Source organism: Leptosomus discolor, chromosome 2 (genome assembly GCF_034619465.1).
Source record: "Leptosomus discolor isolate bLepDis1 chromosome 2, bLepDis1.hap2, whole genome shotgun sequence".
Taxonomy (NCBI): Eukaryota; Metazoa; Chordata; class Aves; order Leptosomiformes; family Leptosomidae; genus Leptosomus; species Leptosomus discolor.
Window position 1 is genome coordinate 102,814,561 of NC_141392.1, and position 23,266 is coordinate 102,837,826.

The 23,266-nt window shown below is 34.6% G+C and overlaps 1 protein-coding gene across 1 annotated transcript in view; it reads left to right on the forward strand.

The window, feature by feature from the left end:
* The window catches only part of CSMD1 (CUB and Sushi multiple domains 1), a 1,224,748-nt gene that overhangs the window by 588,698 nt on the left and 612,784 nt on the right, over positions 1–23,266 (forward strand). The window contains exon 5 of the mRNA XM_086461528.1: positions 2,844–3,051. Within this exon, the coding sequence (XP_086317654.1) occupies positions 2,844–3,051 (208 nt within the window). The remainder of the gene's footprint in view (positions 1–2,843; positions 3,052–23,266) is intronic.

The following is a 23,266-nucleotide window of genomic DNA, read 5'->3' on the forward strand; positions in this document are numbered from 1 at the left end:
ATGATCCACATCCGTCAGAGGGAAACACTGACTCTCTGGTCTGAGTTAGTTTCTGTGGTCTTGCCTGACTCATGTTCCCTTTCTGTTTCTGAGCTAACTTGGTTTCTTGTAAACCACTTTGAGATGGTGTTTGAATAGATTAAAAAGCTACGCATCCCTCTGGGCAGATATGTGTAGTAGTCTGAGTTCCTTTGGCTTTCATTGGTAATGCACAGCGTATAAATTTAGATTTTTGCATGTGACTGCCAGAAATAATCAACTACATAAGCCTTCCTTGTGAGCTGTAAAATTCAGAGCTTTAGAGCTCAAAGCTTATTCAAGGGCTCTGCAGCAGAAACACTGAGTAGCATTGTAATTACCGCTAGCATGTTACTTAATATCAATATAAACACAGTGGGAGATGGTGTGGCTGAGAATGTTGTTGTAACAAAAGTTATCAGCCAGTGACTAGTACCAAAGGGTTATGGGTGACTTAAGATTTTGCACATCTTGCTGGTTAACCTGGGTGGGAAAAGCCTGCTTGCTGGCTTTCAAGAATGCAGGTAGAACCTGTATGCATTATTAACTGGAACTTATACTGTTACATTTTGATTCTTTAATAAAACAACAAAAAATCCTCCACTTTAATGACAAAATATGAACAAGTAGAAAGCCTGAAAAAAAGAGAGGGTGGAAATCATAAGGTTTGGGGTTTTGATGGTTCATTCAAACTCTGATACTGATGATGACTGTAGTGGAAATCAATAATTAAACTTTAGTTTCCGTACTGAAGTATTGGCACAGGATGTATTGAGTTAATTTGTTTTTCTTTGCTGGGTAGATGATGATCTGAAGTGCTTGAAAGCTATGGTTTAAAAAAAAAAAAAAAGAAAAAAAAAGTCATTCTAGATATTATTGGATAACAAATCTTGATTCTCCTTTCTGATTTATTATCGTTTTACAATAATTTTTAATTGTTGTAATCTTTGCATGAATTATACACCAGGAATTTAGACTCTGATCCTTGGCTTCTTCCATGAGTTCTTTAATTTTCACTTCCTTTCCCTTTTCATACCTCAGAGACACAATGGCCCTTTAAATGTGCCCTGTATGAAAAGCCAGGAATTGAGGGAAGAATCACAGAAATGTCCTGATTTCACCAGAAAATATAAATCTTTTAGGAGTATAGATCTATTTCACCCCCAAATCTCTTTCATTTAAAAAAGAAGAACATATAAATATCAGGGTCCAGAAAGTAATATATGAAATTTAACGAAAAGACCTGCCCTCGTCTGAGAAATCTGTGTGCCAAAAAATTATGAAACTCAATAAGGCTTTGATAGACAATGTTATGTTACGTTTCTTTATGTCAAAACTTACTTTGCATATAGAAAAGATAACTACCTGTTCAAAGCTTTTCAGCAGCTTTCACTCATTTTTTTAGTCAACAGTCCGTACAATACTTAACTGTTAAAGAAATTATTCTGTTTCTGCCCATCTCCCAGTTCTTCCTTTTATTTCAGTCTATTATTAGCTATTTTTCCTTTTCTAATAGTCTCCTTTTTTAGTGTCCAGTCATACTATTCTTCTTCCTTTGGTTCAAATGAATCCCTTTTCCTTCAAATCTTCTTTTAAAACTCTCTTTCACTGACAGGCTTTCAACTGTAATTGAGAAGAGCAGCTCTACTCCTTCCCCTCTCTGTTGTCTTAATTAACTAGTCCATAATTATCCTAATTAAACTGTAAGTTCCTTGTGTCATGTACCTTGCCAAGCTATTTGTTTTTGAATCTCCACGTACACTTATAGTGTGCAAATAATACCTAATGATAATAGCAGTAAATAAAGATGAAAAATGGATAAAAATTAAATGCATCTCTTCTGATCATTCACCTATCCAGAAATATTTTTAATTACTGTTGCTGTGGTTTTCATAGCCACATTACAACACACCGAAAGCCACTTGATGAATTTTAAATTTTTTATGCCAGTGAAGTGTATGGATGACTTTTTTTTTAATTATATGTTTTAATACCTGTACTAATAGATGTGCCACTAATAATTAGCATATCCTTAAAGCTTTCAGTAAAATCTTACAGGGCAAGGAAGAGTACAAGAAATCTGGTAAATCCTTTGACAATATATTAAACAACACTCCAGGCTTAACAGGAAATTCCTTTGCTCTGTATTTTTTGTAATTTGGTTAATAAACACTAAAAAATACATGTTATTAACTGATGATGCATGAACTTTGGAAGGTCCATCTGGCAACTAAACCTTCTGAATTTATTTGCCATCTGTAAACATCCTGATTCAGAACAAAAACCTTGAGAATGGCTTGTATGATTTTATTAATGCTTCCTAGTTTAGGACAGTATTTAAATCTACTAGAATATTTTTTCTGCAGTTTTTTATTTATTTATAGGAAATGAGAGAGATCTTTAGAAAGGAAATGTTCAATATTTTTAGATTTATATCACAGAGACACTGACTGTATTTCTGTGATTCTCTGCCCAGTTCATTCCTAAGCTACTTCTGTGGACACATTGACAAAGCCTAAGTGCAGCCTCTCCACATCAGCTCCTACTAGGTGTTTCTGCTAACCATATCCTTGTTTGGCCTGGCACCAAAATGTCACCAACAAGGAAAGAAATTCAAAAACCCCAAACCAAAAGTCTCTGCAGCTTAAAGGCCAGAAAGTGTTCTATTCTGTTCACCTGGACAGAGTTTTATTTCTCGGTACGTGTATACTTGTGGTTACTCTATGCACAGAAGAGAAGCATTTGGTTTAATATGGCAGAAACAAGGTTAATGCTTCGCTTGTTTAAAGTGCAGCTCCACTAGTAATTGATACTCTGTTCTTCAGCTGAAGGAGCTTGTGGAGGGACACTACGTGGGACAAGTGGAACTATTTCAAGTCCTCACTTCCCTTCTGAGTATGAAAATAATGCTGATTGCACCTGGACCATATTGGCTGAACCAGGAGATACCATTGCTTTGGTATTTACTGACTTCCAGTTAGAGGAAGGATATGACTTCTTAGAGATCAGTGGAACAGAAGCACCATCAATATGGTAAGTCACAGATCTTGTAAAGATCTCAGCTTCTTTTTTTTTTTAATCTTTTTTGCTGAGTAAAGATATTAAAGAATATTTAAGATATTTAAGATATTTTCTACCTGTTAGTAATGACCCTTTTTTAATACATTTTCCTTTGATCCCTTTCACCCTCCAGAACTGAAAAAAAATACAATGGTTTGCTTCTGCTTGTTTCCAAATCTTGTTCCCTCCTCTTATTTTCCTCCATCTTTGAGAGTTATATTTGTAAGGTGTCTTATCAGTGAGTATTTATTCATGTTACATATTTGAACTTGGTATGAGAGCATTTTCTGGTGTTGTGTCTTGAAGGGCTTATCATGATACTGTATTCAACAATGAAAGTAGTGAGCAAAATTCAGCCTCACAGTAACACAGGAATATAGAGAAAGCAAATAGATGCCATCTTATTCTAAACAGGCTATAATTCAGTCTTACTATATGGACTCATGTATGCATATATTATTATCTTATAGTGGCTGATGTTAAAACTACTTGCTTATCAATATTAGGGCTTAGTAATTATAATACTAAATCTGTGTTCTTGGTACGAAGTAAAAGATGATAGTTCTGTCTATGGGAATGGATTAAATTGCAGAAGAGTTTGTGTTAGGATTCCTCTTCATGCTACATATACAGGTTTTCCATTGTTTTCATCTCTGCGAACGTCTTGTGGTTGACATGTGCTATTGCTATGAAATGTAGCCTACAAAAAAATACAGATCTGCTGCTCAGAGATGACTGATGGTTATTCTTTTCAGAATGCCTTTCTGGAGATCTGAAGCAATCGCACTATTATTTTAACATCATGACAGACTAGGCAGTGCAATATGTTAATAAATGTGAAGTTTCTAATCTGTTGAAAAACTCTGTCAAATAAAAATGTGTGGCGACCATGCTTGGCCGTTGTGTAAAAACTTCTGGATCTATATCACAAGATTATAACACTTCCACATGACCAAAAGTTGTGTAATAGCAGTCAGTGAAGCAGCTTTGTATCAAATTAAGTGCTTATGTCTGACTGTCTGAAATAGAACATGTGATTATCCTGTTTGCCTCTCATACACAGACACGCATGACAGTCATCAATGCCAATGTTTTCTTATTAGAGGTTCTAAGGACTGGAAGCTGAAGTCTTGAAGGGGAAGAACTAATGGATTCTTGCCACAGAACGTAAAAAACTCTGCATTTAGTTTTGTGTATGAGGCTCTAGTAGGCACCAAGAACGTATTTGCAACTTTGTTGCAAGAAATTAATCTGTTACTGAACTTCAATATGCAAATATAGGAATAACTTTACATTTACAGGCAGTCACATATACATATCTGTTCATAGAAAATTTCTGATAATAGATGATGTAGAGGAATATGAGCAGAAAGCAATGGAAATATGTACTGCAATGATTTCATATGGTATTGATCAGCATTACACTGGAAATCAGAGATATCATCAGAATCCTATTTCTTCTAGAATAAAATCTCAACATTTTTCTCATTTTCCCTGACGCTTTTTTTTTTGTGTTGGAGATATAATTTTTTATAATGCTAAACTCTGATCTCTAAAAGCTAAGGATTTATTATATGTTCTTAGGAACACTGGTAGAAGTTTGGATAAACTGTGGGAAGTTTTACAAGAAATGTTTAAAGGATTATTGGATAATTTGGAACGAAGCTACACATTCAGCTATATTTAAGACAGAACAGTTACCATAGCGACATTAGAGCCATGCTAAATGTAGCGCATGCTGTAATCTGCTAAAATCAGCTGTGTGTTTAAATGTGAAGTTGTTCCGTACTTAAAACTAATGGTCTAGAGGTGTATCATCTTAAAATGTGACTTTTTTTTTTTTTAATTGCTCCCTTTTATTGTATCTGGCATCATGTCAACAAATTTATACAGTAATTCTGTGTTAGAAGACACATATTCCATTAGCACAGTCTGGTAACTATGTTTGGTTTTTCGCTTAAAGGAATATTTGCTGTAAAAGAAGCCAAATATTTTCATAGTGAAGAGCATAGGAAGATGAATACATGAGCACATCAAAAGCTAGAAAGAGAGAGAGAATAGAGAAAATAATTTCAGACTGATGATTCTTTAGTGATTTTAGTGTATGGTGCAATAGGTCTGGATTACCCTCTCCAGACATATCAACAAGGTTAGAAGCAGTTCCAGTGTGATTACAGCAAAAAGTGGATCAATTTTTTTTAAGTAAAGCAATGGAAATGCTAGAATAAGTAGAATCTAAATGCCGATGGAATAATCTGACATGTCCATAAAATATGTGTACGAGAGAACATTATGTTATAGTAATTATCTTGACTGTATTATATTCCTTATATTAATTATATAATAGTAATATCAATTACATTATATTACTTATTTTATATGCCTCATATTTCTACACCTTCTTTAATAGGTTTGATTAATTTCCATGTTATGTAGCTGATTGTTTTCCAAGCCATTGAAAAGGAAGAAGAGGTTTGTTTACCTTTTGTTATTCTTAAAAGATTATTTGAAAATCATTCATACATTCCATCCTAACGGAATTAGTTTATAAAAGATTCAAGTGACATTACCTTACTATTTATTTTATGTCCGTGATACAATTAGAGTGTCCAAAGCGATTCAAGTTTGTTTTTTTTTTTTTTTCCCTAATTAAAGAACAATTATACAGCTCTGGATCTTGAATGCATGTGCACATATAGATGACCACATTTTTAATTCTGCTTTGAATCAATATGTGTGTCAACAGGCTTGAAAGGATGAACATCAGTGTTTGCAAAATGAATGCGAAGCAACAGACTTTTTAATCTCTGGAAGAAGTAAAAGTATTATTAGACTGTAGATAAAAGAAACATTTTTGAATTTGAATAATTTGCTTAATTTGCTGTTACATAAAGGAGTTTTAGATGTAAAACATGTTTGTCTTGAGTTGGTAAGCTTTTGCTCACAGTGCCAAGAACAGTACTTCTGGGAGCATAACAGAAAGACTGCTTCTTTGCTACATCTGGAGTCTGTCTCCGTGTCCACCAAATGGCTGGATTTTTCGGGTCTGAAGGGCTCCTCTGTTGTTAATTATTGGAACTAAAAAAAAGAAATTTTTTTTGCATAATTTCTAAATATTAAATATAATGGTTTTAAATACTCACAAACATGTCCCTTTAGACTTAAGCTTAAGTTGTATAGTACTTAAGTCAAAGTTAGATCTAGATCTAGTGGTAAGAAGTATCTTAAAAGTCCAGACTAACATACCGTGGTTTTTAAGTAAAACCAAGAATATATCACTTGGGCAAAGCATCCCTTTAAAATATCTTAATGAGTCTTCCACAAGACTCTTCCTTGATATTGAGGCGGTTTGGCTTTTGGGTTTTGGTTTGGTTTGGTTGTTTTGTTTTGTTTTGTTTTATTTGTTTGTTTTTAATTTAGATTGAGTATTTTATTATTGGCAGGTTAGATAAAACTGGGCAATTCAAATGAGTGTAGATAGGCCTGACTCAGGCTTTTTGATGACTTTGCTATAATTTTGCAAGAAAACTTACCTTAGACTATTACAGTATGCATGAAAGGTGATTATGATGCTAAGAATAGTTCTACAATTATTATTTTTTAACTTGGAATCTTAATATTGAACTTAATTTGTTCTATTTTTTTTTTCCTCTTTTTACCTTACAATACTAATGTTATCTGACTCTGCTTCCATTTACACCCAAAATGATTATCCTTCAAATTTTCGTCAGTATTTACTAATACAAGAGAATGAACTACATTTCATACTTTTTAGTCCAAATTAATTTCCTAGTACTATTTAAAAATACCTTTAAGATTATTCTCACTTCCTTACAAATCACCTCAATATCCTAGTGAAAGGCCATAAAACTGTATGTGGATATGAGAGTGATTTGGAAGCAGCAATAATGAATTACTATAATCTTGGCATACAGTTTGACTTGAGTATCTGGAGCCATCTGAAACTTACTTCTTATTTCTCTGTTAATGAATAACTCTTGTAACAGCTGGGTCATAATACTTCTTCGATAAATACACCAGTCCAAGAACTTAGATATAATTCAAAACAGTAGTGTGATCTAGTTGAATATGTCCAAGCTCATTGCAGGGGGGTTGGAACAGATGATCTTTAAAGGTCCCTTCCAGCCCAAACTATGATTCTGTGATTATATTTTGATCTGCATGTTTCTGTCCTGTTTATAGAGATCTCTCTTACTCTTAGCAGCCTCATTGTGAGAGGTCTGTAGCAACATAATGCATGAGATTATGATGTGGTCCGAACTACCTTTTTGATAGACACCTAATGGCAGTAGATCCATGTATATGAGCTGAATATTTAGCTCAGAATTAGTTAATTACGCAGCTAAAGAGCACCATCTATTGGTTAACTGTAAAAAGATGCATTGCCTGTGCATGCAGCTTCAATAAAGTTGTTGTTATACACCAGAAAAGGGCTCATGACTTACCCTTGGCAATATAAGGTTCTATTTTATTTTCCTTCTTGGTCAGATGAGAAAGGATGTGCCATGGCCATGCCAGGAGAGGAAGGCACTTAGATTCCAACTTTTTCATTTGAAAGCTCTATTAGTTTTTTGTTAATTTATTTGTAATTAGTTATTTTAGCCTCTTTAGAGACTTTCTGACAGTCATCCCTTTTTGTCACCAGTGAAACTGAAAAGCCGGGTGTTTGTATTGGAGATGCTCGTAAAAGGGCTCTCTTGCTGTTTACTAGTTTTTGGAAGCTTCTACCTTTCTCTGTTTTTTAACTGCGTTTTCCTTTTACCTGTTTTGGTCAGGAAACTGAGTCCTATAAGTATAAGCTTCTCTACTTGATAACCTGTCCATCTGACCTTCCATGAACCACATTTCATTTTGGGGGGGGGGGGGAAAGAAGTTGCATGGTTACCCTCAAATTCTTTCTATTGACTTTCATGTTGCAAAGTTTCCAGTTACTGTGTAAAAATCCCGTAGTGTATCACATTTCAAAATCAGCATTTGTGCTGTTTGGTATTTGAACACTGTCTATCAAATAGCAACACCAAAACATTTACATTGACTTACCGTAGAACGTTATACAGTTCCAAACACCCAAGATACGTTGGAAGGACTAAGATACTTTTAAAGTAAGTGAGAAAGGTAGTATGTGTGTCTATATGAAGAGCCTTATGAGACTGAAAAATACACTGATCATGACAGAATATTAGATATTGTGTATATCTAATAATATGTTTATCTTCCTGATTGGAATTAAAGTACTGTTCATGAAGTATGTTTTTGATAACTGATTTCTTCCCTACCCCATTTGTTCAGACTCTTGCTCAGCACACGTCATCAGTAGGCATTCATATATTGCAAACTGCATAAGTGATAGAAGAATCCCTAAAATAAGTAATATGGCAAATGCTATGTCTCTTTAAAAGACTCAGTGGAATACATCTTTTCCCCGGCTTCTGAGTCCTGTCAGTTGCTGCCTTTGGTGCTGATGCTTGCTTCTCTGGTTTCTTCTAGCCATCTTCTGTTGGCAACACCCTTTCTCTCACTGCTCCCTTCCTTTCCCCTCCCCCCAACATGTCCTGTTTCTGCATCCTCCCTCAGCATTTGTTGCCATGTTCAATTGTTTAAGCTTAAAATCTAGTAAAACTTGTCTCAAACAAGCATTGACAGATTGTACTTGATCTTGTCCTGTTTCCCTCGGTTTCTAGGAGATTAAGCCTTGAAGAACATACCCCCCCAAGCCCTTAAAAAAAAAAAAAAGTCAACCACCTGGTATAGTAATAGTCAAAATGGTGTATAAAAGCTTTGTAAACAACATGCTGAACTTGAGTACCTGTGGAGTTCTGTAATCTTGGAGTGAATGTCTCACTGGTCTCAGAGTTGTTAGGCGTAGTCCCAGAAAGGATTATCCCACTCACAGATTAGGGAATTTGGAAAGAAAATAGGCACAGTGTTTTGCATAGGATGCCAAATATGTATACTAAATATGTCATACAGGCAACTGATATATTCTAGTTCTTAAAGTATTGCTTTCCAGAGTCTTTAAAAATTCCCTGAGTGGGAATTAGCATGTTTTAATTCAGTTTCTATATCCAGTTCTTTGGCATAGCAGTTGCTATACCCAAACATATGCAGATAAACAGCTTCTTCACTCCTACAGTTTTCCCATAATAAGTATTAATAAGCTGATCTCATCGGTGATGTATCTTGTACGTTGCTATATTTATCAAAATCATCATGTTCTAAAATGGATTTTCTGCAGACATTCAAATGCCTGCCTGAAAAAATTAATTATCTACACTTGTAAGTAAATCGTTAGTAGATATGGGAAAATACAATGAACACTACTCAGTACCCTTGGAGTCCATAGAAAGAAAAAAAACGACGTAGATGGGAGAGGTAGTGAACAGTCCCTCTCCCTTACATTTCTACAGACGAAAAGATGAAACTGCTGATATGAAAGCAAAGCTGCAAATAAATTGTTGTTGTAGAATAGGGTTATATTTCTTTCCCCTATCCTGAATGCTGTCATCCTTTTCCTTTCAGCATCCTAAATGCACCATTCTTATTCTCTTTTTTTTTTTTCTTTCATTTTTTTGATGTGGGAGAAAGTGCGTGAATTTTATTATTATTATTATTTAAGTGTATGTTAAATAATATAGTATATGTTATGTGATGAGATGGGCTCTACTGGTCGCAATGAGGCACCTTCAGATTCTAATTGCTAAAATGACTGTAATGAAGAAAGGGACAAAAAGCGAAAGTAGTGGTTTCAAAAATGAGCTGAAATGTGGCATCTGAATTTGCATGTGGTCTCCTGAGTTGCTGGCGTTGCACTGGCAGAAAGGGGATGATGGCGGTAATAAGGACTTTGACTTGGGAAGTTGGGAGTCAAGAATGAATCTAACATGAGAAGAATTTTGTTTGAGTATGTTGGGGGATAGTATGACAGATTTTAAAGACTTGGTAAGGTTTCAGAAATGGCTTCAGGCTGGGTTGGAGGGGCTGGGAAATTTGAACTTCAGAGTAGCGATGGGGGAATTTGCTGCTCTAGGTCAGAAGAGCCTGCGCTGAGTGATATCTCAAATGGGCCTTGAGTCAGCTCTCCCACTGGCATAGAGCAAATGAAAACATTCAAAGCCCACAGGACTATCACTGTCAGTAATGTCTCTTTGATCCTGCAAAGATATCCCCTCTCTTTTCATCATCCCCCAAACCAGAACTGTTTTGGTATATTTACCTTTGCTGTGCAGGACAGCACTGAAGCCTGGCCTGCCCTCTTCTTTCCTGCTAAATACGTGGTAGCGACAGCACTGAAGCCTGGCCTGCCCTCTTCTTTCCAGCTAAATATGTGGTAGCTGTATCAGTATCCTGTGGTCTTTACCCAGATACTGGCCTATATAATGATGGCATGTGCTGAAATATGTATGCAGTTGTTCTAAGAGCTTCAGGTAGAAATGCAGCAACATTTTCCCATTCTTACTTTTGGACTACAGCTTTCCTTCGGATTATGTGGTAGTCTTGTGTTCAGAGATGGAGGTGAGGGAAATAATCTAATTTAAGAAAAAAAAAGTTGGTAGAGTCCTGATGCAAAGGCAAATATATTTAAGGCTCAGTTAATAAATATGTTTTCTTTATGGAAATATCCCACATAAAAATCTTGCAAAAGTTCTTAGGCTTGTATTTAAAGAAAGCATATCTGAAATGCATGCTTATTTTTTGTAGTATCTTCATGTTAAATAGTATATAGTAGTAACTGTATGCATAAAAGCATGTGGAAGCTTTTGCTAGGATTTTGACCCTAAAATAAATAGAATAGTAAATGTGCTTCATGCTAGTAGTTGTGCCTAAACTAATATAATCTCTTGCCTGTGTTAGCTGTAAAGACACAGAGACCACTTAGCTGTTAACACCAGCGCATGAATGGTGTACGAAGTGAGAAGTACAGAAGCAGTAAATTGATGCTTAATTCACAGAACACTATTGCTTTCTTTGCACCTATTAATTTACAGCCTACTGTGCTGAAGAGGTATAAAGGCTTAATTCATACCACATCACAAACTGACAGGAACATAAGAGTGAGAGAACTCACTTAAGGAAGCACTGTGACCTACAGTATAATTTTCCACCACGTTTGAAATAACATGAAAAACACTAGATTTTTAAAATTAAGTATGTGAACGAGGTTTAAATACATTAACAGACAGCTTGGTTTGCTTAAACTGCCACTAACATTACTATCTTTCTAAACAGACTGTCTGACCCTGGGGATTCAGTGTGCTCCTAAAATACCCTTCTACTAGGTCTGTTGCATTGTTCTAGAACATTTATACCGTTAGTCTCGTTTTCTCACAAAATCCTTGACATTAGATTCAAGAAAATATATCCTAATGATAGAACAGCTCATACCAGTGTGTTCACGTAGTGCTAGAAGCTTTTCTTAGAGATATTTATGGATCACTATGTTTCTTGTGTTGACAGAGGCTTTGTGGTCAGCCTCAAGTGTAGCTTCCTAGTAAGACAAAACCTACAGATATTTTGATTTTTGGAACTTTAGATTAAATTTTTTCCCACTGCTTTTGCCATATAGCCCTACTAGTGATTCTAGAGTTGTGTGCAATAATCACAGTAGTTCTGAAAAAATGCATCTACTCACTGATTTTTCCACAAAAAAAAAAAAAAAAAAGTAGTCTGCTATTCAGGAGTTGACTAATGTATATATCTGTGGAGGTCTGTGTTACTGTATAAGGCAAATGATTAATGAAGAACATTTTGCTGAGAACATGTGTGTGCATATATATAGGAAAAGTTATTAGGTCAGCCTGGAAAACAGAAAACCAGTTATGCCCTGGAGCTTAAGCCAAGTTCTAGTTTTGTCACTGGTACCTAGTTTAGGAATAATATCAGAAAGAAAACCAATCATGGTGTATCAAAGCTACACTGGCAGCAGCAGTGGCTTCTTTTCCCCTTAGGAACAGCGAGGATGAGGGATGGTAATTTACCAGACTCGTCTTTTCTAACATACTGTGGTTTTCTGTGTGAAATTTAAAATATATTAGAATTACAATACTAGCTATCACCACTTTCTTAAAGATATAGTAGGATTTTTTTAATACATCTTGATTTTTTTAACATATGTTTTCAAATACGCAAGTACATGAAAAACTGTTTGTTAGGAATTAGCATAGTGAAATGCATTCTTACTTTCCATCAAATTAGACAGCAAATAAAATGGTCTTAGCAATTAATAATTATTTTTTAAAAGAAGAATAGAATTTTAGGATGTAAGAATCGTGTGAATGTAAGTCTGTTTTATTTTTTTCCTGAATGTACTGAAAACTACTAAAACATGGCACATAACAACTAAAACAGTTATTAGTTGTTTTTTATTTTTCCCAACAAGATATACAGAGGTGGACATACTCCTCCAGAAAACTCTTCCTGAACCTCCACTGCAAGCTTTTTTAGCCAGCTACCCATTAGTTTGTTGCATGGTTCTTCTGCTGAGACCAATGCTGTAATCTACATCAGCTCAGAGTAAACCTGTCAATGAACTGTTCTTATGGTTAATAAATACCTTGGCCCCTGGTATCTCTGTTTAGTTAGCACACAGAATGCATTGATTATTTCTTTGACTCTAAAAGAATGTTAAATTGAATTTAAATAACGTGTTTATTGATGGCTACTCTATTTTTTAGTGTCTTCACAGTAGGCTAGCGATTGGACTTAATGAGTTTTCTGCAGAGGTTTGCACTTAGAAAATACTGTGCTGTTTTATATCTCTGATGTTTTAAAGCGATAGTTACAGCACAGAAAGCTTATATATGATGCGTAGCAGTGACTGAGATGTTGTTTCTGTTTTTTCCATCTCACTAGTAGGTCAGGGAGAGGACAACCAGAAGGGAAGGCAATATGCTGTAGGTAAAGAGAAAACACAAGGATTTTGCTGGTTAGACAGTTTAGTCAAGCTTGCAGCAGCATCACAGTCAAGAGCATGAATTTCAAACATAAAACATCTAAAACAAAATTAAAACCACAAGTACTAATGATTATTTTTTATACGTTGAATGCTTTGTAGCTGATAAGTATATGAATTGAAAAACTATTCAGTATGCTAATAAGATTGGCAAATAATTGCATCCCACTTTTAGTGAGGCAGATGGAAGTGGCAGAAAAAGCGATACAAGTTTTCCAGGCAGACAAACAAGGATTTATATTAGGACATTGTTATTTCTTTAGAGTGATGTGACCCAAGTATTAAAATCTGTTGATTAGAAAAAAATATAGTAAAATATGATGTGAAGATCCGACTAAGACAATGGACTTCTGAAATTTTAGATTTCTACAAAATCCCATGTAGAGATACATGATTGCCTGTGTTTGGAGGAGAATAAGCATATGGTTTTATTTTGTATTGGAAATTATAGCTAAGGCATTGAAAGAAAAGCTCAGTTTCATATAATTTTCTATAGCAAAACAAAAGCCACACTTTTTTTAGAACGTATTCAATTTTGCACCCCTGTTTTGGAATTTGAATAGTAGAACCAGATTACCAAAAAACATAGAGGAAGGCTTGTAGATTAATTTAAGTAACTTCAAATGAGGTTTATAAACTGTGTATTTAGTCACGTTGTCACAATAATCTACAGTTGTCTTTTTTAGCTGATTGACGTGAGGGCAGTGTAGTTTACAATACACACTGAAACAGAGGTAGGATATTTTTTAGCAGAGTATATGTGCAGATTTACTGGAGTGTCATTCGTCATCTTTCTGTGTACATAAAAATATCATTAATATTACAAAGTTGAGCACTCAAGAATAAAGAATGCCAGCTTTAGTTTGACCCACTTGTACATAAAAGTTGACATAGCTTTTTAATTATGCCATCAAATGCTCTTATTTCTCAGTGTGCTCTGAGATTGGATTACTGTTGTGCATTTAAAGAGACGCTAGTCAGTAGGACTGCTGCTATATAAGTTGAAATGAGAAGTTGTGTGCATTATCTGGGATACTAAAGAAAAAGAAAGTAATGTCTCATGATTAAAACAGAGTACCACTTTAAAATGTGGGTCTTACATGTGCTTTATTCATGGGGTTGCTATGTCATGCTAACAAGTATCTTCAGACATGATTTAGTTGACTTCTTGCTAATATTGTGGTCCTCCTTTCTCAAATAGCTGGATTCAGCTCTTTTAGTTCTTCCAACTACAATTATAGCCCATGGGAGCTCGAACTGAGCAAACAGAATACCAGGTACTCAAGACTGATACTTTTTTTTTTTTCTCTTGGCGCTGAGTGTTGTATCAAATTAACATCCTTTTGATGCTGTTTCTAGTATTCAGACTTTAGTCCTTATTGGGGAAAAAAAATCTTTAAAATATCAACGTCAAAGAGTATGTTCTGTGGCTGGAAAATAAATATTTTAAAAGTTTCTATTTATCTTTCCTGTGCTGTGAGAAAAAAAAAAAAAATATAGCAGTATATCTTCCAACATTATACAAACATAAACAAAAAAGATGATATGAGTTTCATCACTATTATAAGGGAGCACATTTAAAGACAGAGAACATATTTTACTTTTTCTTCATTATTTATGGACCCTTCTTAATGAGTTTCAGTCTTGTTTAACCAGATTGATTAATTTTTTTTAAGGTATTAATTAATTTCAATATTTTTTTATTTAAAAAAAACACCACTTTGCAACTTGAATATTATTCTAGTAGTTGTACCATAGGAATTGCTCAAGACTCGTCCTTCTGTAAATCGTATGGTGTTAGCAATTTCTACAGGAGACTCAGGGCTGCAACTCAGTTTCACAGACTGAAAACAGTTCTTGGATGTGACATTTAAGACCACAAACCTCTTTGTTCACTCATCTTCACTCTCTGGGGGAAAAAAAATAATTCTTGTTTTATCTACCTTGAAAAAAAAAGGTAATTTTTGATAGAGTGAAGTATAGCATTCCACTTTGGTAAATAATATATATATACATATATAACTGACAGCAGTTTTCCTACGGAAGCTTCTAAAAAATTAAATTTTTAGAAAAAAAGATGAAAGCATTAAAAATCACCATTAACATTTGCTATTTCTGAGTTTGAAATTGTAGTTTAACATTTATGGCCAGCCTATATCTTAGAACTATTTAAAGGATGCTAGTCCTTTGATATTATCCTTTTGATATTATCTCTTCTAAGATGTTAGGATGAGTACTACCTACTACTGTGATGTCATTCCCAATATTCCTATTTATTGCTCTTTTGTTAAGGCATGATGAATACTTGAAAAAGGTCTTAGAAAAAAATACTGGAAAGAAAAGGAAGGAAGAGTGAAGAACCTCTACAAATCATGTGCAGCCCATGTATGAAGTGGACAGAGGAGACTAACTTCCAAATGAGAGCTTTATGGATTGTAACATTTATATACAGTGAATTTCATTTCAATCCAACTATGTATTTATATCATGAATTAGCTTAATGATAGACTGAATAATTGAAAACTAAGGCCAAGAATTCAGCTGGTATGAAAAATGCTTGTTCTTATAGCCTCAGAAGTGATAGCAAAGGAGGACAATGATTGAGCCATTCGTGTGAATCCCTATGACATGGTTCTCAGTACAGTGTTGCAATGAACAGAACTTTGTTAAGCCTATTGAAGACGTGTGCATAAAACAGCATTAGACCAAATCTAGAACACTGGAGCCAGACTGTTCACAGGTTTAATAGAATCTTTGAAAACTAGATAGGTAATTGAAAAAAAGAATGAAAAGATGAATCAGGAATGGATGCTTGTCTCATCAGAAAGCAGATTAAGAGCTAAAGCTTTGCAGCATATAAATACATCCATGCAGAGAAAATACAGGACCATACCGAGCTAAACTAAGAAAGTGAGGTATGATGAAGAATATGAACCAGAATCTGTTACCACAGTTGAAAGATGGAATGGCTTTATTAAGTGTTTTAGCAAATTTCAAAGTTGACACTGAATTCTTCATTGCCTTATTTCTTCAAATTGACATTGTATGTCTGTCTTCGATTTATGTTGTAATCAGGTCAGGTGTAAATTATTATATACAGCCCAGGGGTAACTACAGGATTTCTAGTTTTAGGATGTGGAACCTGGATCTAAAGATTGACTGTATGAGAAGACTTCATTCTACAAGTTCTTTTTCTGTCTTCATTGTTGTGGAAAGAACCTTCTAAGTAGCAAATCTTGTATTTAGCACTGAAGGTGTGGGATTCCAGACTGGCACTATTTACTTAGAGTGTTTCTAAAGCTGAGGGTTTCAACTTTTCTGCAGAGGGCAAATATCAAGAGAAAGCCTGGTTTCTTAGAAACTGATGTACAGGTTTTCAAAATAAATATTTAGAATTAACACACTGCCCCCTGGGAAACAATATGGTAATAGAAAACTTGGGTAGCGTGTTTGCTTCAGCTGCTGTGTTTGAAAGCAATCCACTGCAATCCCATTGGACTAGATGAAGCTCTTAAAAATGTTAATTTTTCTGTGTACAGTAAGTAGCAGTAAAGCCCTGCAAATCTACATAAACTTCAGAGCTGAATTAATAAGTTTTATTTATATTTGGGATTTATCCACATTTTAAATGATCCAATACTGGGAGAATCTGAAGTCATTGTCAAATTTTAGGCACTACTCACCAGGTTTACAACAAAAGAGAATCTATCCTTTCAAAAATATGTAATAATTTTAACATGTTTCTTGCAAGACTGAAAAGAAAGATTACTTGTTTGACACAAAAATGTTTTAAAGAGTTTGCAACTCATGTTTGTTCCAAATTTGGATATTTTATTTCAGAAATTTTTACTTCTCAGGACTGATAACAGCTTCCCCTTTGTTCAAATTAAAGTATATAGAACAGGAACATTTTTTTCCATTGTTTAGAAGTCTTTATACAGCCTACTTGCACTTTTTTGGGGTTTTCTTAACAAGAACCTGGTATATGAAGCAGAACATCCATTGGTACAAATATGGACAAGTTTTCTCCTCTCATTAGTCTAGAATTAGAATTATGACTGATTTTATTAATAAACCAAACCACCTGTAGTCTTTATGTGGTGCTGGTGCAGAACTGATGTACACTTTTGTTAAGATATTATGATCTGATAAATTCAGGCAACAAATATGAAATTGATAATTAAAACCAAGACATTTCCATTCTAATTATCAGCTGTGACCTCTGTAAAATAAACCGTAAAATTTCCCCACCTGAAGAAGAGCATATTCTTCAGAAAAAAGTTACATCTATCCCTGATTTAGCATTCTCCAGTCCTTCAAAGTCTTTTGTAATCTGTTCCAATGGTTAATCATCCTTATTGTCCCATCTTATTTCCAATCTTGCATATGGCTAACTTCAGGTACCAGCCATAACGTGCTTTTCTGTCCTTGTCTACAAGACTGAGAAGCTATTATCAGACTCCGGTTCCCAATAAGTGCTTACAAACTGTTACCAAGTAGTCCCACAACTTCCTCTTTGATAATATGATCAATTTTGTTTTGTGGGGTTTTTTGGTTTTTTTTTTGTTTTTGTTTTGTTTTGTTTTGTTTTTTCCACACAAAATGATATATGATTTTTTAATTATTCTTGGGGTTTTTTTTCAAATCCTCTGCAAATTACAATACTTTTTTTGGTTACAAACTAAAGTTGTGAAACAGGGAAAGAGCATTACAGTAGCAGACATTTGGTTGCTATTTCCTTACCACCATAGCACAAGTTCGTGTTAAGCAGCTGACCCATTGGTCCGCATGTCACTTGGTGCCGTGTTTGGTTTTTTTTGTTTGCTTTGTGGTGCAGGCATGTCTTGGGGGATAGCCCAAGAGTTTTCTTTGGATGGAAACGGATGGACGTAAAACAGAGAAGCGTAGATACAATATGAGTTTGTGTTTTCTGTGAATTTATCAAGTTACAACCTGCCAACCCAGAGCACTGAGTGCCACAAAATCTCACGTGATCAGACTTTGTCAGGAATTCCAACAAAAAAAAGTAGAGAAGCTGTGCCAATGAATCCTTTGAAAACTTGTCTCCTTTGAGGCAGGTAGCAGAGGCCCCCAGTCAACTGAAGCAAAGGAACTCTCACCTTGGTTTACCCTTTTGTAGACCACCCTTTTTAAAAGGTACCTTTGTGAGAATCGAGAGAAAATGTTTCTTTTTCCCTTTGTGGGATTTTTATGTTTTTGTTCTGGTACTATTATTCCCTGTACCTTACCATTTACCAGTATAAAGGAAGTCCAGGTGTTTAAAGGGCCTGGGAGGACTGAAAATTGAAGGTAAATAGATCAAGAGCAGATCTTTGCAGAATCCACACAGAACCCAAGAACCTTTTCGAGAACATGAGTTTGTAGCGAAGAGAGAGGTAGGAAAATACACAACAGCATGGAATTTCCTGGCCTCAGCGTTGAACAAAGGCAGTCTGTACTCAGTGAGCTTTCCCTGAGACATTAGAGATCTAGTGGGAATTTGTCTTATTTTGTATGTGGGAGGCTGTCAGAGACCAGTTTGGGGGAATGCAGCTGAAGAACAGCACCATACCACTCATGACACATGGTCTAAAATTTGTTTACTGAGCATGTTGGGTACGTACCTATCTCTCTCTCTCTCTCTCTCTCTCTCTCCATCCTGTACGTGCATATCTATACACACAAACATAACACACGCACAGCTGGTGGCATAAGCTGCCGATGGCCTCAACGCCAGACCAATCTCTGAGCAACCAAAACTGACTGACCTTCTACATGTGGCTTGAATATAGATGGTAACGTTAATTTCTGTCAACGCTTTCTGGGTCCAGTGGGGCATGTTTTGCTTTGGAAACACTCAGCTATGGAAGTGCAGCAATAGCGTAGTAATTCCTTACCTATAACAAGTGGTTGATGGCCTTGTGCATAGCAGGGAGTTGTTTCTTCGCTAAGGTAACTTGCTGCACAGAGATAGTCATATTCAAAGCATCTAGGTTTCACACTGATGTCCAGATCAGTACAGATAGGTACTGCTCATCTGCAAAAAGATTGAGTATTTCTTTAGACTGAACATACTGAAAGGCACCAGTAATGGTATTTGTGTTCATATGTGAGTTAGTTTAGCTGTGTTCTTTTGTGTTTAATAGATATGGTCAACATGGATTTACCCAGCTTATGTTGTAAAGAAGAATACATTTTGAAAATACATTATGACTACTATTTTTTTTCCTTAGCAATATAGTAGCAATCTCTCTGTTTTCTTTTATTTGAAAGAAAGAAACTCCGTTCTAAAGCAGCTTCATATAAAGAATGAAGCCAGTAATAGTACGAGTTGGAGGGCTGTGCTTCAATGATGTTTGTAGGAGGTACTAAGCCTGATTTATTGGACAAGCTGTACAAGATGCAAAAACTTCAGGTGTGGAGAAAGTACATTTTGAAAAATAAGGTATGAAGAGTTAATGAACAGATAATCATTTTTATTCTCAGCATGTTACTAGAAATAGAGTACATCTGTCCCACCCTGCAGCTGCATCACGTAGAAGGTCTTGAGAGTCCTTGTGGAGGTGAGGAGAATGTAAATCACAAGCTGAACAGTAAAAAAGTAGGTAGAGAGTCTGAAATATAGTCAGTATGTAAAATACATCAAAATAAAAGAATATGTGAACTTTTTATTCCGTTATTTAAAAAAATAATACAAACTGAAAATTTGAACAAGTTTTTAAGTGATGTGTGTTATTTTTTGATATATTACTATGGTAAAAGATCAGTACAGAAGAACATACATGGTTTTCAGAGCCAACACAAAAATGCTGGTATCTTAACTTATCCTAGAGGTATTTCCAGTAAAACTAGAGAGAAATTAAGTATTTCTTTGCTTAATGGAGGTGAAGAATGGAAGTTCTTTGTAAATCAAATGTACCATCTGTATTTATTTATTTATTTTAATATTCCTAATTATTATTTTCTGAATTATCTAGTCACACTTAACGGAATTACCACCATGAAGCTATCATGCTGAAAAACATCCCATTTCAACTTTAATTTAGAACTAAACATTCTCATTCATTGATATTTATTTTCTTGAAAGTATTCCCTTAGAAGTACTCTTTCAAATGAGTTTTTTTTCATACAACAGAGATCCCCATTCAGTTTCTAATCACTGTATCTAATCATTAGCTTTAGCTCCACTACAATAAAATAGTGCTTGCTCTGCTTATTTTATTTTAACTGTTGATGACTTTATTTACAAAGAATACTTTGAAGATCTTACTAACTTGCTTGTTCTTTTTTTTTTTAATTATATTTAATTAGGATATGCTTCTGCATGAACATTATTTCATGAGCTAAAACATGGACTTCAGTAGTTTTGTATTTAATTGTTACATGTAACATAAACAATTATGTAAAACTGTGTTCTATAATTTATAATGCTTCAATTGCAGATACATTTAATTTCAATGCTTATTTTTATGGAGTTGATTACATGTTTACTTTATACCTTGAAATAAGTATCAGATGAGCCCTGTTTAGTGACTAATAAGCTTCAACCACGACTCAAAGGACTTTAATATGAAACATTTGAAACACTTAATTTCCTATAAATTGCAAAGAGATCAGCATTCTTTTATTGTCAGTATGGTTTTATTTTTTGTACGTCAATACAATTTACAGTATTGCCCAACTGGCACAATTGTATCTTATTTTTCCACAATATAACATCTTCATATGTAGTAGTTCACACTATGATAGCAGCATGACTCAGCCACGTGCTGACCTCCCATTCCCACTCCTGTGCCTTTTTTTTTTTTTTTTTTTTAATTTCAGATAGGAAGTTCTACAACATTTTACTGCATCTGCCTTTTTAGGTTTCTAGTGTGAGTCTGATGAAAGTATCTCATCCACTGACCATGAATCTAATCGTGGAGGTTTGATTTGGCTCAGATTTAATTCTTCAAATACTTTGATTTTTTTTTTAATCGTTCTTGTTTTGTTTGTTTCTTTTTTAATAATGCAGAATAACTGTGAATGTAGATCATGGGATTTCAATACTAATTTTATTCTGCTGTAACTCTGAATCTATCTTTCGAACTTCGTCTTAAGCTAGCCAGATATGAAGTCAGCAGCAGTAGTTAGCAGCTAATGTACATGAGGTGAAGCTCTCACTGTGAATGGTGGTCTGTCTGCTTTCCACTACCTAAAGTATGGACAATATATAAACCTTTGACATTTAAATTTTACGTACAACTATGCCTTATTTTCATATCTTCATAATGATACTTTATGTTTACTAAAAACCTGCAAAATTTTGGACTGATTTAGAGAGAAAAATGTAGAGAGGACAGATAGAGATGTTTATGCAAGAATCTCCCTACTTATGTATTTCCATCAAGGGGATATCAAATACAGAACGATTATTAATAAACTTTGTATGTTTCTAAATTCTTTGGATCACCACCAGTTTTAGAAAATAATAATTTAACTTGTAAGGAAAGCAATGGTATTACACATTTACCATATTTTAGTAATTTTTCATTAGGAAAAAAAGGAATAAAACCATTAACTTTTGTAACATTATCACCAAAGTGCACAATCCCTAATTTTTAAATACAAGATATGTTTAAATGAATAAAACATACAAAAATTTCTGAAAGACATTGTAAGTTTTTTGTATCTTCTTCTCTTTGAAATCTTGAAATGAAAGAAACTTGATATGGAATCTTTTCTGGAATTTAAATTAAATATCAATATAGGGAGATTGCAGGTTGGTTCTTATATATTAAATATTAGAAAAGAAAAGAAACAGTTTTTTCTAAATGGTTCTACAGAGTGTTCAGCAGAACACATCTTTGTGTTTTAGAAAATGTCAGAAAAGTCATAGATGAGCAGTAAAGATGTTTGTCTGAAATCTGAGTAGATCAAGTTCCTCATTGTTCACAGATATACATATTTTTCAGTTAAAGCTAATTAATTGTCATGCTACTGCTGGAATAGTTTATATAGAACTATTGGCATGCTTGAGTTCATAAATACATTTCATTCATCCAGTTTTATCTATCTGTACGAGTACCTCATTTTTTGAAGTTGTACCATGACTTGATTCAGTGGTTTCATCAAATGGTAGTGTTTTCCTTCCACTACTTTTCAAACTGCTACTTTTATTAAGGAGTGATCTGTCAACAGACTGAATAGCTAAAGGAATTCAAAATGGATGTGTTTCTTTTCTGAAGTGATGATTTATGTTCCAACTTGATTACTGGCAGATTTTTACTGAACTGCTGAGGGAAAAAAAACAATCCACAACTGATCTAAAACACAGATTTAATTCCTTTTCTGCAGTGATAAATATTGGTAATTGGAGAATGATTCGGCCAAACTGAGGCTTCACAGTGTCTTAAAAACATGGAGCCATACTTCATTCTCTTCAGTAATAACAGATTAATGATTTCTGAGCTGTATTGATAGTCAGCTGCATACATGTAATTTGATGACTGCATATAAGCAGTTTGGTGTGCTAAGGCTGCCAATGGCTAGGGCCCAGAGTGCTCTATAGGATCTTACAGATAATTTCTCCAGTACCTGCAGTTAGATTCTACAACATGAAATGTGATCTGTTTGGTGCTTTTTCCTCTTTTATCCTCATGTGACTGTAGTATTCTGAAATGAAAGAAGCAGCACAGAAACCATATAAGGTATAGACTATATATAAAGAAACACAAATATAAATAAAATATACAATGGAGGGAACATATCTGCATAGCTGATAGAACTATGTCTAGTAAACAAAAAGCACGTGTTGGTTGAAATAAACAAAGAACATGAGAAGATAAAAGTATATGGGAGAGAATGGAGCATATGAATATGGACGTGTGCATAGGAATAGGCTGTGATGTTTGTCTAAAGTTCTACATCAGTGGCAGGATATTTACATCAAGCTGAGAAAGTATTTGCTTACCACTTTGCATGGGACAAGCTTCTTGGTTGTTACCACTACCGGCTGTTGTTGATTTGGTTTTTGTTTCTGGTTTAATGTTTGGGGGGGTGTTTTTTGATAGTTATGATGGAAATAATTTTTTTAGACGTTCATCTAGTGTTCCTGACGCTTTTCTAATTTGTGATACATTAACAATAGTGGCTTTTGATGGATAAATAAATAAGGTTCTCAGAGGGAGATAACATCTTTTATTAGACTAACTTCTAGCATTAGATAAAATACACAAA